The sequence below is a fragment of the Ovis aries genome, chromosome 19, assembly GCF_016772045.2.
Source record: "Ovis aries strain OAR_USU_Benz2616 breed Rambouillet chromosome 19, ARS-UI_Ramb_v3.0, whole genome shotgun sequence".
Classification (NCBI taxonomy): Eukaryota; Metazoa; Chordata; class Mammalia; order Artiodactyla; family Bovidae; genus Ovis; species Ovis aries.
In genome coordinates this window covers 45,045,795-45,060,256 of record NC_056072.1, presented here as the reverse complement: position 1 = coordinate 45,060,256, position 14,462 = coordinate 45,045,795, and the positions used below count along the sequence as shown (strand labels likewise).

General features: G+C 39.4%; 1 protein-coding gene across 9 annotated transcripts in view; it reads right to left on the bottom strand.

Annotated features, from left to right (window-relative positions):
* Window positions 1-14,462, bottom strand: part of ERC2 (ELKS/RAB6-interacting/CAST family member 2) — a 1,001,656-nt gene that overhangs the window by 585,572 nt on the left and 401,622 nt on the right. For all 9 annotated transcript variants that reach the window (XM_060402360.1, XM_060402362.1, XM_060402364.1 and 6 more), the window contains one exon: window positions 13,071-13,238. In XM_060402360.1, coding sequence (XP_060258343.1) covers window positions 13,071-13,238 — 168 coding nt within the window. The remainder of the gene's footprint in view (window positions 1-13,070; window positions 13,239-14,462) is intronic.

Below are 14,462 nucleotides of genomic sequence, written 5' to 3'. Positions count from 1 at the left end.
CATAAATGCTAATATAGATATGTGTAAACTCTTCACAGCAGGGCAGAATCCATTGCCAAACACAGGATGAGTAACGCACACAGAAAGTTTCCCTTCCCACATAAATAAGGGTGATTTAAATCGAATGGTTTGGGGAGTATGTGGGAAGAAAAATGGAACCATCCCCAGACTGAAATATGTAAAAGCTCAACCACCTCTAATTTCTTATCACAGAACAACAGCAGCTGGCAGTTGAGATTGACAGATGTGTCAAGATGCCTTTACCCATTCAGGATAGCAGCTACAGTAAGGGCATTCTGGGCATTTTTATTCTAAATCTTCAAGAGGTTTTATAGGTAATTACAAACAAACATCTTAAAAATCCATCATGCTGAAATTGAGTACAGAATATAAGGTCCTAACACAGAAGCAAATATTTATTTAAAAGAGAATTTGCCTCCCCTGGCTCAAGATCAGCTCTCTCAATGAATAAGCATCAGTTCTCAGCATGATCTGGCCCTGAACTGCATTTTGAAATAACACAGATAATCACTATTGCCACTAGCAAGTCATAAGGGATTGGAAGAGAACATTTATACTATAGAAGTCAAAATGACTCTCAAAGCTTAATTATAAAATATTGATTTCTAGAAAAACAAACAGTAGAAATCTTCCCTGAAATTTGTTTCCTAAATGGGATGGGGAGTGTAGTCCATCAATATTAACTTCTAATTCCACCAAATGCATTGTGCTGCCTCTTCCAGGCAAACCGTTGCAAATACTATTCTTGCTCCTTTCACTGGACAACACTTTCTATACTCCCTCAGACCCCAGTTTAGTTATCAGTGTTTCCAGAAGTCCTCCTTCACCATCCTACTGCCCATAATAGGTGAGGTATCCCTCCTACACACACTAGGTACCTGGCTGGCATAGCACACATCATATTCTACCTTGCCATTGCCTATTCAGTGTTGTTTTTTTTTTCCCCATGAGTGTGAACTCCCAAAGGGCAGGAACTGTACCTTCTTCAATAGCTCCTGTGTTCCTCAATGCCTGCAGAGCATTCAGACCATTGCAGATACTGAACATGTATCACTGGATAACTGAATGGTAGGAAGGAAAGGCAAACTGACCAGAACAGGGCAATGATGCCCCAGGCCTCAGATACCATAGGGGAATGGAGAGAAGGAAAAGGAAAAATATAATCAGAGCCCAGGCTCTGTCATTAATTAGTTCTCTGACCCTAAACAAGTCTCTTAATCTCAGAACTCATGTACTGAGTAGGGAAAAGGAAAAGGTTGGACTAGCAGGGTTCATCAAGTCTCTTCCATGTTTATGTTCTCTCATATCTGTCTTCAGGATTGTCCATGCTTCATCAGCATACACATTTTAACAGACAAATACTATTCAGTTGGGTTCAACAGAGGGAAGGGTAGAAAGATGCAGCTGAGTACAGTGCCTATAGATGCTGACTGAACGCATGAATAAATGAGCAGGCTTCCCTGAATCTCTTTAATTCTCTACCAGGTGAATTTTTTAGCTTTGGTTCTTTTGATAACAAAATGTAATCTCATCAAGTCATCTCTAAGAGAAGGGCAACTTCAAATCCATTAGAAGAAAAGCAATATACACAATGGAGACAGATGGTGAATTCACTGCTTTCCCAAGAAACTAAGGCTAACCAAGGAAGCCACCATCTCCAATCAAGAGATACAAAGTGACCTTTGAAATATCATTTCATTGAGATAAAATGATCAATAGTATCAACTGGTTAAAATCAAGCTGTTTCTTCCCTAGACCATTGCTCACTGGGCAAATCCATATAAGAACAGGAAACATGCATGCTTGTTTATTCTGTAGAATTTTCCCTGAAACCCTTGACATCAACCTGATGTCATAATAAAGACAATGTATTAAATGATGCCAGAGTAAAATGTCTTTCAGTCAGTTCAGTTCAGTGCCACATCATGTCTGATTTTTTGCGACCCCCATGGACTGTATAGCACACCAGGCTTCCCTGTCCATCACCAAATCCCAGAGTTTGCTCAAATTCATGTACATCAAGTCGTTGATGCCATCAAACCATCTCATTCTCTGTTGTCCCCTTCTCCTCCTGCCTTCAATCTTTCCCAGCATCAGGGTCTTTTCAAATGAGTCAGTTCTTTGCATCAGGTGGCCAAAGTATTGGAGCTTCAGCATCAGTCCTTCCAATGAACACCAAGGACTGTTCTCCTTTAGGATGGACTGGTTGGATCTCCTAAGTCCAAGGGACTCTCATGAGTCTTCTCCAACACCACAGTTCAAAAGTACCAGTTCTTTGGGCTCACCTTTCTTTATGGTCCAACTTTCACATCCATACATGACTACTGGAAAAACCATAACTTTGACTATACCCACCTTTGTTGGCAAAGTAATGTCTCTGCTTTTTAATATGCTGTCTAGGTTGGTCATACCTTTTCTTCCAAGGACCAAGCGTCTTTTAAATTCACGACTGCAGTCACCATCTGCAGTGATTTTGGAGCCCAAGAAGATAACGTCTTTCACTGTTTCCATTGTTTCCCCATCTATTTGTCATGAAGTGATGGGACCAGATGCTATGGTTTTAGTTTTTTGCATGTTGAGTTTTAAGCCAGTTTTTTCACTCTCCTCTCTCACTTTCATCAAGAGGTTCCTTAGTTCCTCTTCACTTTCTGCCATAAGGATGGTGTCATCTGCATATCTGAGGTTATTGATATTTCTTCTGGCAATCTTGATTCCAGCTTGTGCTTTATCCAGCCTGGCATTTCACATGATGTACTCTGCATATAAGTTAAACAAGCAGGGTTGTCCATGTTTAGTTCTAACTGTTGCTTCTTGACCTGCAAACAGATTTCTCAGGAGGCAGGTCAGGTGATCTAGAATTCCCATCTCTTGAAGAATTTTCCACAGTTTGTTGTGATCCACACAGTCAAAGACTTTGGCATAGTCAATAAAGGAGGTGGTTTTCTGGAATTCTCTTGCTTTTTCTATGATCCAATGGATGTTGCCAATTTGATATCTGGTTCCTCTCCCTTTTCTAAATCCAGCCAGAGCATCTGGAAGTTCTCAGTTCACATACTGTTGAAGCTGGCTTGGAGAATTTTGAGCATTACTTTACTAGCATGTGAGATGAGTGTGATTGTGCAGTAGTTTGAACATTCTGTGGCATTGCCTTTCAATGGGATTGGAATGAAAATTGACCTTTCCTGGTCCTGTGACCACTGCTGAGTTTTCCAAATTTGCTGGTATATTGAGTGCAGCACTCTCACAGCATCACCTTTTCAGATTTAAATAGCTCAGCTGGAATTTCACCACCTCCACTAGCTTTGTTCATAGTGATGCTTCCTAAGGGTCACTTGACTTCACACTCCAGGATGTCTGGCTCTGGCTGAGTGATCACAGCTTTGTGGTCATTAAGATCTTTTTTTGTACAGTTCTTCTGTGTATTCTTGCCACCTCTTCTTAATATCTTCTGCTCCTGTTAAGTCCATACCATTTCTGTCCTTTATTGCACCCATCTTTGCATGAAATATTCCCTTGGTATCTCCAATTTTCTTGAAGAGATCTCTAGTCTTTCCCATTTTATTGTTTTTCTGTATTTCTTTGTATTGATCACTTAGGAAGGCTTTCTTATTTCTCCTTGCTTTTTTTTTTGGAACTCTGCATTCAAATGGATATATTTTTCCTTTTCTCATTTGCGTTTCGCTTCTCTTCTTTTCTCAGCTATAAGTAAGACCTCCTCAGACAACCATTTTGCCTTTTTGCATTTCTTTTTCTTGGGGATGGTACAGTGTCACGAATCTCCATCCATAGTTGTTCAGGCCCTCGGTCTATCAGATCTAATTGCTTGAATCTATTTGTCACTTCTACTCTATAATCATAAGAGATTTAATTTAGATTATACCTGAAGGGTCTAGTGGTTTTCCCTACTTTCTTCAATTTAAGTCTGAATTTGGCAATAAGGAGTTCATGATCTGAGCCACAGTCAGCTCCTGGTCTTGTTTTTGCTGACTGTATAGAGCTTCTCCATCTTTGGCTGCAAAGAATATAATCAATCTGATTTCAGCATTGACCATCTGGTGATGTTCATGTGTAGAGTCGTCTCTTGTGTTGTTGGAAAAAGGTGTTTGCTATGAGCAGTGTGTTCTCTTGGCAAAAACTCTGTTAGCCTTTTCCCTGCTTCATTTTGTACTCCAAGACAAAATTGCCTGTTATTCCAGATATTTCTTGACTTCCTACTTTTGCATTCCAGTCCTCTATGATGAAAAGGACATCTTTTTTTTTGGTTTTAGTTCTAGAAGGTCTTGTAAGTCATCACGGAACCATTCAACTTCAGCTTCTTTGACATTAGTGGTTGGGACATAGACTTGGATTACTGTAATATTGAATGGTTTGCCTTGGAATCAAACAGAGATCATTCTGTCATTTTTGAGATGCTTCAAAATGGTTTTTTTTTCCAAAATTTCAATTTTCAAAATGCTTTTCTTAGACCCAATAACTACGGCCACCCTCCAAACACAGAACATACATTGAGAATTTATTATATAATATACTGTGTGTGTGTTAGTCACTCAGTCATGTCTGAGTCTTTTGACCCCATGGACTATAGCCCACCAGGCTCCTCTATCCATGGCATTCTCCAAGCAGGAATACTGGGTTGCCATGCCCTTTTCCAGGGGATCTTCCCAACCTAGGGATTGAACCTGGGTCTCCCGCATTGCAGGCAAATTCTTTACCATTTGAGCTACCTGGGAAGCCCATATAATACAGTAAGTTAGCTTTTTCTTATACTTTTCACCGAAGAAGGCAATTTCAAGAGAAAACTGGCAAATCATGAACGCTAACCTAGACAATACTTTTTTAGCTGCAGATATCAAAGCAACATAGGTTAACTGACACTCAGTCAACAATGAACAAATGAAGTGCATTTTTTGTCGGAAAAATATAGTCTTAATGATCTTTTCCAAATGACTGAAATGTTGGCATTTAGCTACAGAAATTTAAACTGGGTGATACCTGATAGGTGACCCACATCTATTCTATCTAAATCAGATATTTTATTTCTATCATATATTCTGTATACTAAAATTAACCATCATCCCTCTCCAAAGTAGTTGATTTGATCAGGATAGTCAGATCAGTTTTAACAATTCTATTAATTTTAATACTTCAAGAGTGGTATAAATGTACTCTTTTTAATGTATGTGATTATGTGAAACATATCATGTGATTTACATATTATATGATGAACATGTGAAAATTATAAAACAGAAAGTAATATTAATAGTTGAATCACACACACATACACACACACCCAAGATGTTCACCTCTGTTAACTTCCTATAATCATGCCAGAGAAAAGCTAAAAATGTTACAGATAAATAACCATGATACTAAGTAAAACTCACTTTAAGGATTACTATCTCAAGGCAAGGAGCATAGTGATCCAAGATGAGAAGGTGGTCCAAACAGAGGAAGAAAAGGGCCCCAGTAAGTCAGAAAAGGTCTACATGTAATCTGCTCTAGCAGGGGCCAAGAGGAAGGGTGTCCCTTGTGCATTGTAGGATGTTTAGCAGCACCCCTGCCCTCTCCCCTCCAGACACTTGCTGCGATCCTTCAGCTGTGGCAACCAGAACTCAAAACGTTGCCAACTGTTCCTCTGGAGGGCTGGGGCTTGTAAAAGTACAGTCCAGGTGAGGACACTGCCTTAGACTCACAGCCACCTTGGTTGTAGCCCCAAACCCCAAGTGTCAGCCAAGTTCCTGGCTTCAAACATAGAGCAAACTTGCCTACACTGAGGTCTGACCTTAGGTGACCAGCTTACCACAAAGTGGAACAGCTTCCCAGATTGCTCCCCCTGGGACTAGGCGAGGAGTCTACTGAACCATGAGTTCATCTGCGACTAGTCCAGGAAAGCTGCTTAGATGTCTCAAAACATCTTTCAAGGTCTCAGTCCTTTAAAAGCCAAGAACCAAAACAAAGTGAAAATACTATGAGAGCAAAAATGCTGCACTCCTTTGAAAAAGAAGCTGTAAAACAGTCCAAAAGGTTCATGGTACATGAAGAGCTTCATGGAGGAAAAGATAAACTTAAACTGAAGGTCACTATTATCTTTTTTCTAAAAACAGATTAATACACATTATAAAAAAATCCAGTTCTAATGTCATATTTTTTGTTTTCCTATTTTTCATCACGTTATTTAGTAGCTACATCTCTGCCAATTTGGTATTAAAAACAGGCATCCTTGTGTATCAGCCTTAGGTAAATTGCTCAAATTATGTTTTAGCTAATCCCTAAAAATTAGTGAGGGGGTTTCCCTAGCGGCTCAGTGGAAAGAATCTGCCTACCAGTGCAGGAAATGTAAGTTTGATCTGTGGGTTGGGAATTTCCCAAGGAAAAGGAAATGGCAACCCACTCTAGTGTTCTTGCCTGGGAAATTCATGGACAGAGGAGCCTGGCGGGTTATAGTCAATGGAGTCTCAAAAGAGCTGCACACAACTGAGTGTCTAAACAATGACTACAAAAGTTAATGATTCCACTTGTCTCATGAGGGAGGCAGGATCATAAATAGAAAAATGCCAGAATAGTGTGGCAGTTAAAATTGGGTGATAGATCACCTCCTTGCCATGCGACTATAGGCAAGTCACTCACTAAACCAGTGTCCCATCTAAAAAATAGGGATTTTAACTGTATCTACATGCCAGTGTATATATATATATATATATATATATATATATATATATATTTTGGTAAGGACTCAAAGATTCAAAGCCCTGAGTACAGTGTTCTGTATATAGTAAGAATTCAGTCAGTAGTGGATTATTCTTCTGTTATGAAAATTATCATCTGCATGATCATAATTGGAAATTACCATTGATAGTCAGCAATTTCACTGTATCATTCTCATTAATGCCATGCCTCTAATAAACCAGTAAGTTAGAAGTCAGAAATGGAAGAAGTAGCATCCTCTTTGTGGAACAAAACAGTATTTTTATAATGTTTAAATAATATAAAATATAATATTTTTTTTTACTAAAAGGGAAAATTAAGGAAGAGTGACTAAGCTCCCTCACTCAGAGTCTTCATCCATCTTTACTTTCCCAGAGTAATGGAATAGACGCAGGTAAAGCAGCAATTATTTCCTTACCTGTGTTTTTCTATTCACGGGACAGTTCCATCTTGCAAGCTACACAGAATACACTGTTCTCGGAGTAACAAGTGGGCTTGACATTTCACTGGGGCAAATGACTCTTTGTATAGATATCAATATTCTTGGGCAAGGAGTGACTCTCAAAGCAATTTCTCCCAAAATCTCATTCATTCAGAATTTACTGACATAATTTATTAATCATACGCATATTGACTGAGGACCATCACTTGAAAAGAATTTTGCAAGGAGCTGGAGATATCCTGATCATGATGGCTAGGGCACTCAAGGAGCTTAGCCCTGGGAAGGAAGACAACATTCACTAAAGGGGTGCAGGGGTGCATAACTTCAAAGTGAGTAAAAAAAAAAAGGTTCTCTAGGGGGTGTAAAAGCTCTCCCAGTCTACAGTGTCAGCAAAGACCTCCCAAACTAAGTGACACGAAAATTGAGTGGAAAGCTCAGGAGTAAAGCTGCTGCTGCTGCTAAGTCGCATCAGTTGTGTCTGACTCTGTGCGACCCCATAGACGGCAGCCTACCAGGCTCCCCCGTCCCTGGGATTCTCCAGGCAAGAACACTGGAGTGGGTTGCCATTTCCTTCTCCAATGCATGGAAGTGAACAGAGAAAGTGAAGTCACTCAGTCATGTTGAACTCTTCGTGACAGCATGGACTGTAGCCTACCAGGCTCCTCTGTCCATGGGGTTTTCCAGGCAAGAGTACTGGAGTGGGTTGTCATTGCCTTCTCCACAGGAGTAAAGCTAAGAACCACATTTCCCAGATTCCTTTTAGGTAGGGTCTTGTTAGAGGCATTTGTGTGAACTTTGGAACTCTGACCCAGGACTTTGAATCTTGACCAACAGCATGATGTGAGGGCGAAGAGGGGAAGGTGTGAGGGTGGCCAGTGTCAGAGAAGACACTTAACCAGAAACTCTGCATTACATGGTCAAGGCACTGTCTGCTTTCTCTTGGTTTCCCAGAGTTGTCCTGATTCTTGATCATCCCTAATATGGTTCTACCAGCAATTTACTGGTCTCTGGATATTCTTGTAGTAAATATTGTTTTGCTTAAGGTAGCCTGAACTAGCTTTTGCTCTTTGCATCCATCAAGCGCTTTATTTCTACTAACAGACCACATTATACAAGTCTACCTCCCCAACTAGACTGTCAGTTTCTTGAGGACTGGAGAGCTGTCTTTTTTCTCTCTGAACCTCCAGGACTTAGAGTAGTGACTGACTGACACATAGGGAACACTACTAAATGCAAAATGGATATGATTTTTCACATGTTTAAAAAACTAAGATATTTGCCAATAAATCTCTTTAACACTGAATGTTTAACACTGAAAAAGAGCTCAAATAAGTCAAAAAGTCTTCCATACCTTACATCAATTTTATACTCACATGGAAATCTCTATGTTTCATAGTCATCTTCTGAGTTTCTTTTTAATATACATTTCATGAAGCAACTCACTACACTAATAACCATACTCCTGTAGCTTTCTTTCCTCTGTTGTCATACAGAATTTGCACCAACTATTTCCAAAGGGGTAAAATAAAATTGCTAAAAGGGGCAGGTCCACACTCACCACTCCCAGGAGCGAACTATACACCTCTCTCTCCCTGCCCTTTCCAACCCACAGGGCAATCCATGAAGCTCAGTAGGCAGCTAGTGAATTTAGTGTCCAGAGAGATCACCATCTGTTTCTCTACCCCTAATAAATAAAGTACCTCTGCTCTATAAATTCACGTTGCTTGTGAGACTGAGACCTAGAATGAAAATGGAGATAGAATTTTTGTTCAATTTAATGTTGTTTTTTTTTTAAGCAAACTTTTCTTGGGTAGTAAATTTATGCTGCAAGAATCTAGGAGCCACACAGCAGTCTGAATTTGATCTGGTTCAAATAATGCTACCATGTCCTAAAATCCTAGTCATTATACACTTTCCAAATGCACAATGTCATCAAGGTTTTATGACATTTCCTACAAAAAGGTAGCACTTCATCAGTGGAAGCTTGAATTCAGGTATGGGAACAGAATGCTACGGCAGCTGCATGAAAATTGTGCTGCTCCCCTGACTTCAGTATCATAGCTGCACAGGGATAATACGCCAAACCATTTTCATACATGCACCTTTTTGACCTGTACTAAAAGAATTCTATATTTCTTGGAAGTATTGAGTAAAGCCAAAAACATGTATGGTAAGACAAAATCTATTATCAATGACTTCTGTTTTCCTACAAAAGTTTGATCAGAGATATTATGCCACCTGGGGTTCTCTGTTTATTCAATTTCACTTCCTTCCTCAAGTAACAAAAGGCTTAGAGCATCATGTCTGTACCTGCTGCCCAGACATGTGACCTGTGCACATGGCTTATGGAGTACAGAAGACTTCTGAGACCCAGGGCTTTGAAGGCAAAGCTGACAGATATGAGGTGCAAGCCTAGCTTCACCAGGTTAAACATGGCTATGAAAGGAGCATACCCAGTCCTACTGGCATCAAAACACAGTGCTGGTTGCCAGAGAGTCTATGAGAAAGAAATATTAAGTAACACTGAACCTCTGACATTGACACGAGTTTATTATTCTTCCATTCCAACACACCCTAATCCAAAGCTTATGCTGTTCCAATCTGGGCCTGCTGAAAAATAGCCAATTATGCTGAATGTGGTCAAAACTCTAAGAAGTCTTCAGTCCCAAAGACAATCTTTCATTAGCTCATCAGCTCCTGTATTATTTCCACATTTTGAAGTGGTTTTTGAATTGTGTGCATCACTTCTTTAGATATTATTTCTCTTTTACACTGCAGATATAATAGTACTCCTTCGCCATCACTATGTTGAAAACTTTGAGCTAAACAACCTCTCCAAATATACATGAAATATTTCCAAATCCATCATCGGCACAGTTTAAATAAGTGGGATTGCTATCCTATTGTCCAAAGGAGCCATAATACATAACTTGCTTTGTTCTAGAACTTCCAAACTGACTCCAAACTTTTAAATCTGGTGGAGGGGGCAGGAGGAGGCAGTTTAAAATTTTGCAAAATATTCATGTCATCAAAAGAAGCTGTTTGTCACTTCTGCATTGAAAGTGCCTTCCCAAAATCTTTATTGAGTAAAGTGCTGCCATTTATTCCTCAAGAATGAGGGAACTTAGAATGGATTAAAAAAAAAAAGGTCCTACTATAGAGCACAGGGAACTATCCAGTCTCCTAGGATAAACCATAATGGAAAGGAGTATTTTTTTAAAAGTATGTAGAAAGCCTAGAGATAAACCCAGAGACATATGGTCACCTAACCTATGACAAAGGAGGAAAGAATATACAATGGAGAAAAAATCCTTGGGAAAACTGGAGAGCTACATATAAGAGAATGAAATTAGAATACTCCCTAACACCATACATTAAAAGTAAAACTTGAAATGGATTATACACCTGAATGTAAAGCCACACACTATAAACCTTTTAGAGGAAAACATGGGCAGAACACTGTTTGACATAAACCTCCGCAGGATATTTTTTGACCCACCTTTGAGAGTGATGAAAATAAAAATAAAAATAAATAAACGGGACTTATTTAAACTTAAAAACTTTTGGATAGCAAAAGAAACCATAAATAAGATGAAAAGACAATCCTCAGAATGCAAGAAAATATTTACAAATGAAGCAAGTGACAAAGGATCAATCTCCAAAATACACAAACAGTTCATGAAGCTTAATATCAAAAAAAGAGACAACTCGAAAAAATGGATGGAAGACCTAAATAGATATTTCTCCAAAGAAGACACACAGATGGCCAAGAGGCACATAAAAAGATGCTCAACAACACTAATTATCAGAGAAATGCAAATCAAAACTAAAATGGGGTATCACTTCACACTATCAGATTGGTCACAATTTAAAACACCTACAAATAATAAATGCTGGAGAAGATATGGAGAAAAGGGAACCCTCTTGCACTGTTGGTGAGAATGTAAATTTGTACAGCTACTGTGGAAAATGGTATGGAGATTCCTTTAAAAATTAAAAATAGAGCTAACATATGATCCAGCAGTCTCACTTTGGGACATATATTTGGAGAAGATCATACTTTGAAAATATACATGCATCCCAATGTTCATAGCAGCACTATCTATAATAGCCAGGACATGGAAGCAATCTAAATGGCCATCAGCAGAGGAATGGACAAAGTAGATGTGGTACATATATACAATGGAATATTACTCAGCCCCAAAAGGAACAAAATTGCATTATTTATAGAGGTGAGGATGGACCTGGAGACTGTAATACAGAATGAAGTCAGTCAGAAAAACAAATATCATATTTTAATGCATGTATGTGGAATCTTAAAGTACAGATGATCTTATTTGAAAAACAGTAACAAAGACACAGATGTAGAGAACAAACATGGATACAGGAGGGAGAGGGGCTGGGATGAACTAGGTGGTGGAGGTTGATATATACAGACTACTAGGGGACGACAGATGAGATGGCTGGATGGCATCACTGACTCAATGGACGTGAGTCTGAGTGAACTCCGGGAGTTGGTGATGGACAGGGAGGCCTGGCGTGCTGCGATTCATGGGGTTGCAAAGAGTCGGACACGACTGAGTGACTAAACTGAACTGAACTAATGTATAAAATAGATTACTAATGAGAATATCCTGTGAGGATGGAAACCATTGAGGATGGAGACATGGCTTCATAGGCATGCAACTTACGTGCATACACAGGGCCCCCGTACTCAGAAGGGCCCCATACTTAGTTTAATGCTTCACTATGACCATCCAGAAATTCTCAATAAAGTCTGAATAAAGGGTCTTATATTTTCATCTTGCACTTGGCCCCACAAATTAGGTAGCTTGTTGTGACTGGAGAGGTTTGGTCAGAGTGTGATATGAACAGTTTTCTGTTTTAAAAGAATTACTCCAGTTTGTATGTTAAGAACACCCAGTAGGAAAAGTAAGGGTTGAAGCAGGAAAAACAGCTAGCATGCTGTCAATACAAATAAAGTGAGAGGTGATGGTAGCAAATGTCACCAGGAAAAGGGCCAGTTAGATCCCATTTGTCTGCAGCTGCCTGGTGACAAGCTTGTCTATGGCGGTGCCCTGGCCAGCCAGCTCCTACTTCCCCACACTGGTTTCTGCTCAGATTCCATGCTGCTGCCTGTTAATCTGAGAGCCCTATGTGTTTTCCAACAGCTTCTTTCTCTCAAAAGAGCGGGTATTAGCTTCTCTTCTTGCCTACCCTTTTCTCTAGGGAAGGCAGGGCACCCTTCGATCCCACCAAAACTGTACACAATAGCAAACAGGAATTCTTCAAAAGAAAAATCTGGGTGTTGTCCCTAAATCTGGATCCCCTACTGTGGAGAAAATGAAAGAAAGAAGAGCCCTAACTCTTCTCAGAAGTCCAGTATCTTCTGTGTTAAATCACTGTATTACACCTTATTACACATTGTCTCACTGACTCCAATTAAGTAATGGGTGTAAATATTACTTCACACCCACTAAGATCTGTATGAGTCTGACAGGATAAGAGCTACTGAAGTTTATACAAATACAAAATGCACCTAAAATACCTTTAAGACCCACAAAACACATTGACTGCTCAATTCTCAGTAAAGGAAAAATTAATGATACATTTTAGATTTATATCTAAATTTGTACAATTATCTCTATGTTTAAGCTAGTAAATGAAAAAAAAAAAATTACTAGTTTCCAGGTGATCAAATAAGTAAATTCATCAAGCTGTACTAAAACTGACATGATACAATCACCAGTAAGTTAAATATCGGTAAGTTCAAAGCTTACACTCACTAATCTAAAATTCTTGAACAATAATTTCTTCTTTCCCACACTCAAAAGTTTCTCTGAAATGACAAAACATGGATGATACCAATTCTCAATCTGAAGTGCTTACGTCAGGTACTCACCTTTTTCTGAAGGACATTGATTTTCCTTTCCTTCACTTCTAACATATCCTTCATGTCTCGAATCTCTCCAGCCAGTGTCCCCTTCTCTTCTGTGAGGTCCTGCAGCTGTTTCGTTTTTTTATTGAGAAAAGATTCTTTCTCTTCTAGCCGTAATCTCAGTGCATCTACCTGAAATCAGGAAAAAGAAAAAAGGCTGCAGTTTTACAGAGGTCATCAGTAACTACATCCTGCCCTGGGAGGTGGGCGGGGCAGCAGTACACCTTCTCAGCAGCACGATCAAACACTGCTCATGGGCAGCTCCAGGCCATGTGTTTTAAAGCCTACATCTACCGTAAACTCCTACTGCATGTGCACCTGATCAGTGATATTTCTATTTTTTAATTATAAGGTTTATATGAAATAAGACATTATGAAGTCATCTCATGTTGTAAAGCTAAAAGTTGGGAAACTGTCGCACGTGAATTCTCTGTACCTTTGAGCCCAGGGAGGGCACAACACTGTTCATGCCATGTAGCATCCTCCTGGAATACAGAGAACGCAATGAGCCATGCCACGGGCATCTGGGAGAATAAGACTAGCAGTAGAGGAGCACTCCTAAATTAGAAAAAGACGTGTAGCCAAGATGAAGCTGTTAGAGGAAGAAAATGCTGTGGATGACACCTATTCTACAGCTTCATGAAAGACTGCTTTACAAACACTAAAGAAAAAATTTAGATTTCTACAATTTCTGCTTTTCAAATGTTGGCAATAGAATGGGGAAACATAAGCTTTTTTATTAATGTTAACATTCCGAAGATCATGTGCAAAAAATGTTTACGTGGGTGACGCAGGACACTGGGATGACAGACGACTCTAATCCTCACCTTCCACACTAGGAACTGGATAGACAGAAGCAACATCAACACTAGGAAGCAATTAAGCATGTTATTGAGAGATATCAAAATAACCAGGCATAAAGAGTTTAAAGAGGTGATCTTGAGGAAAAAGAACGGGACAGGGGTAAGCTGGGGACTGCTGCGTCCCATAGCGTATCTTGTTGAACATTTGCTCATTATACTATTTGCAAGTAAAGTTTAGATGAATACAGAAAAAAACAAAAACCTTTTCTTTAAAAAAAAAAAAGGAGCAGGAATACTGTAATAAGACAAAATAAATAGATATATAAATATTATAAAGACAAAGAGTCAAAGGAGATTTGGAACAAAGGAAAGACACTTAGGTTTTAGGTTCTGCTTCTATCTGGGCTTCCCTGGTGGCTCAGACAGTAAAAAATCTGCCTACAAAGCAGGAGCTCTGGATTCAATCCCTGAGTCAAGAAGATTCCCTGGAGAAGGGAATGGCAACTCACTCCAGTGTTCCTGCCTCACGAATCCCATGGACAGAGCAGCCTGG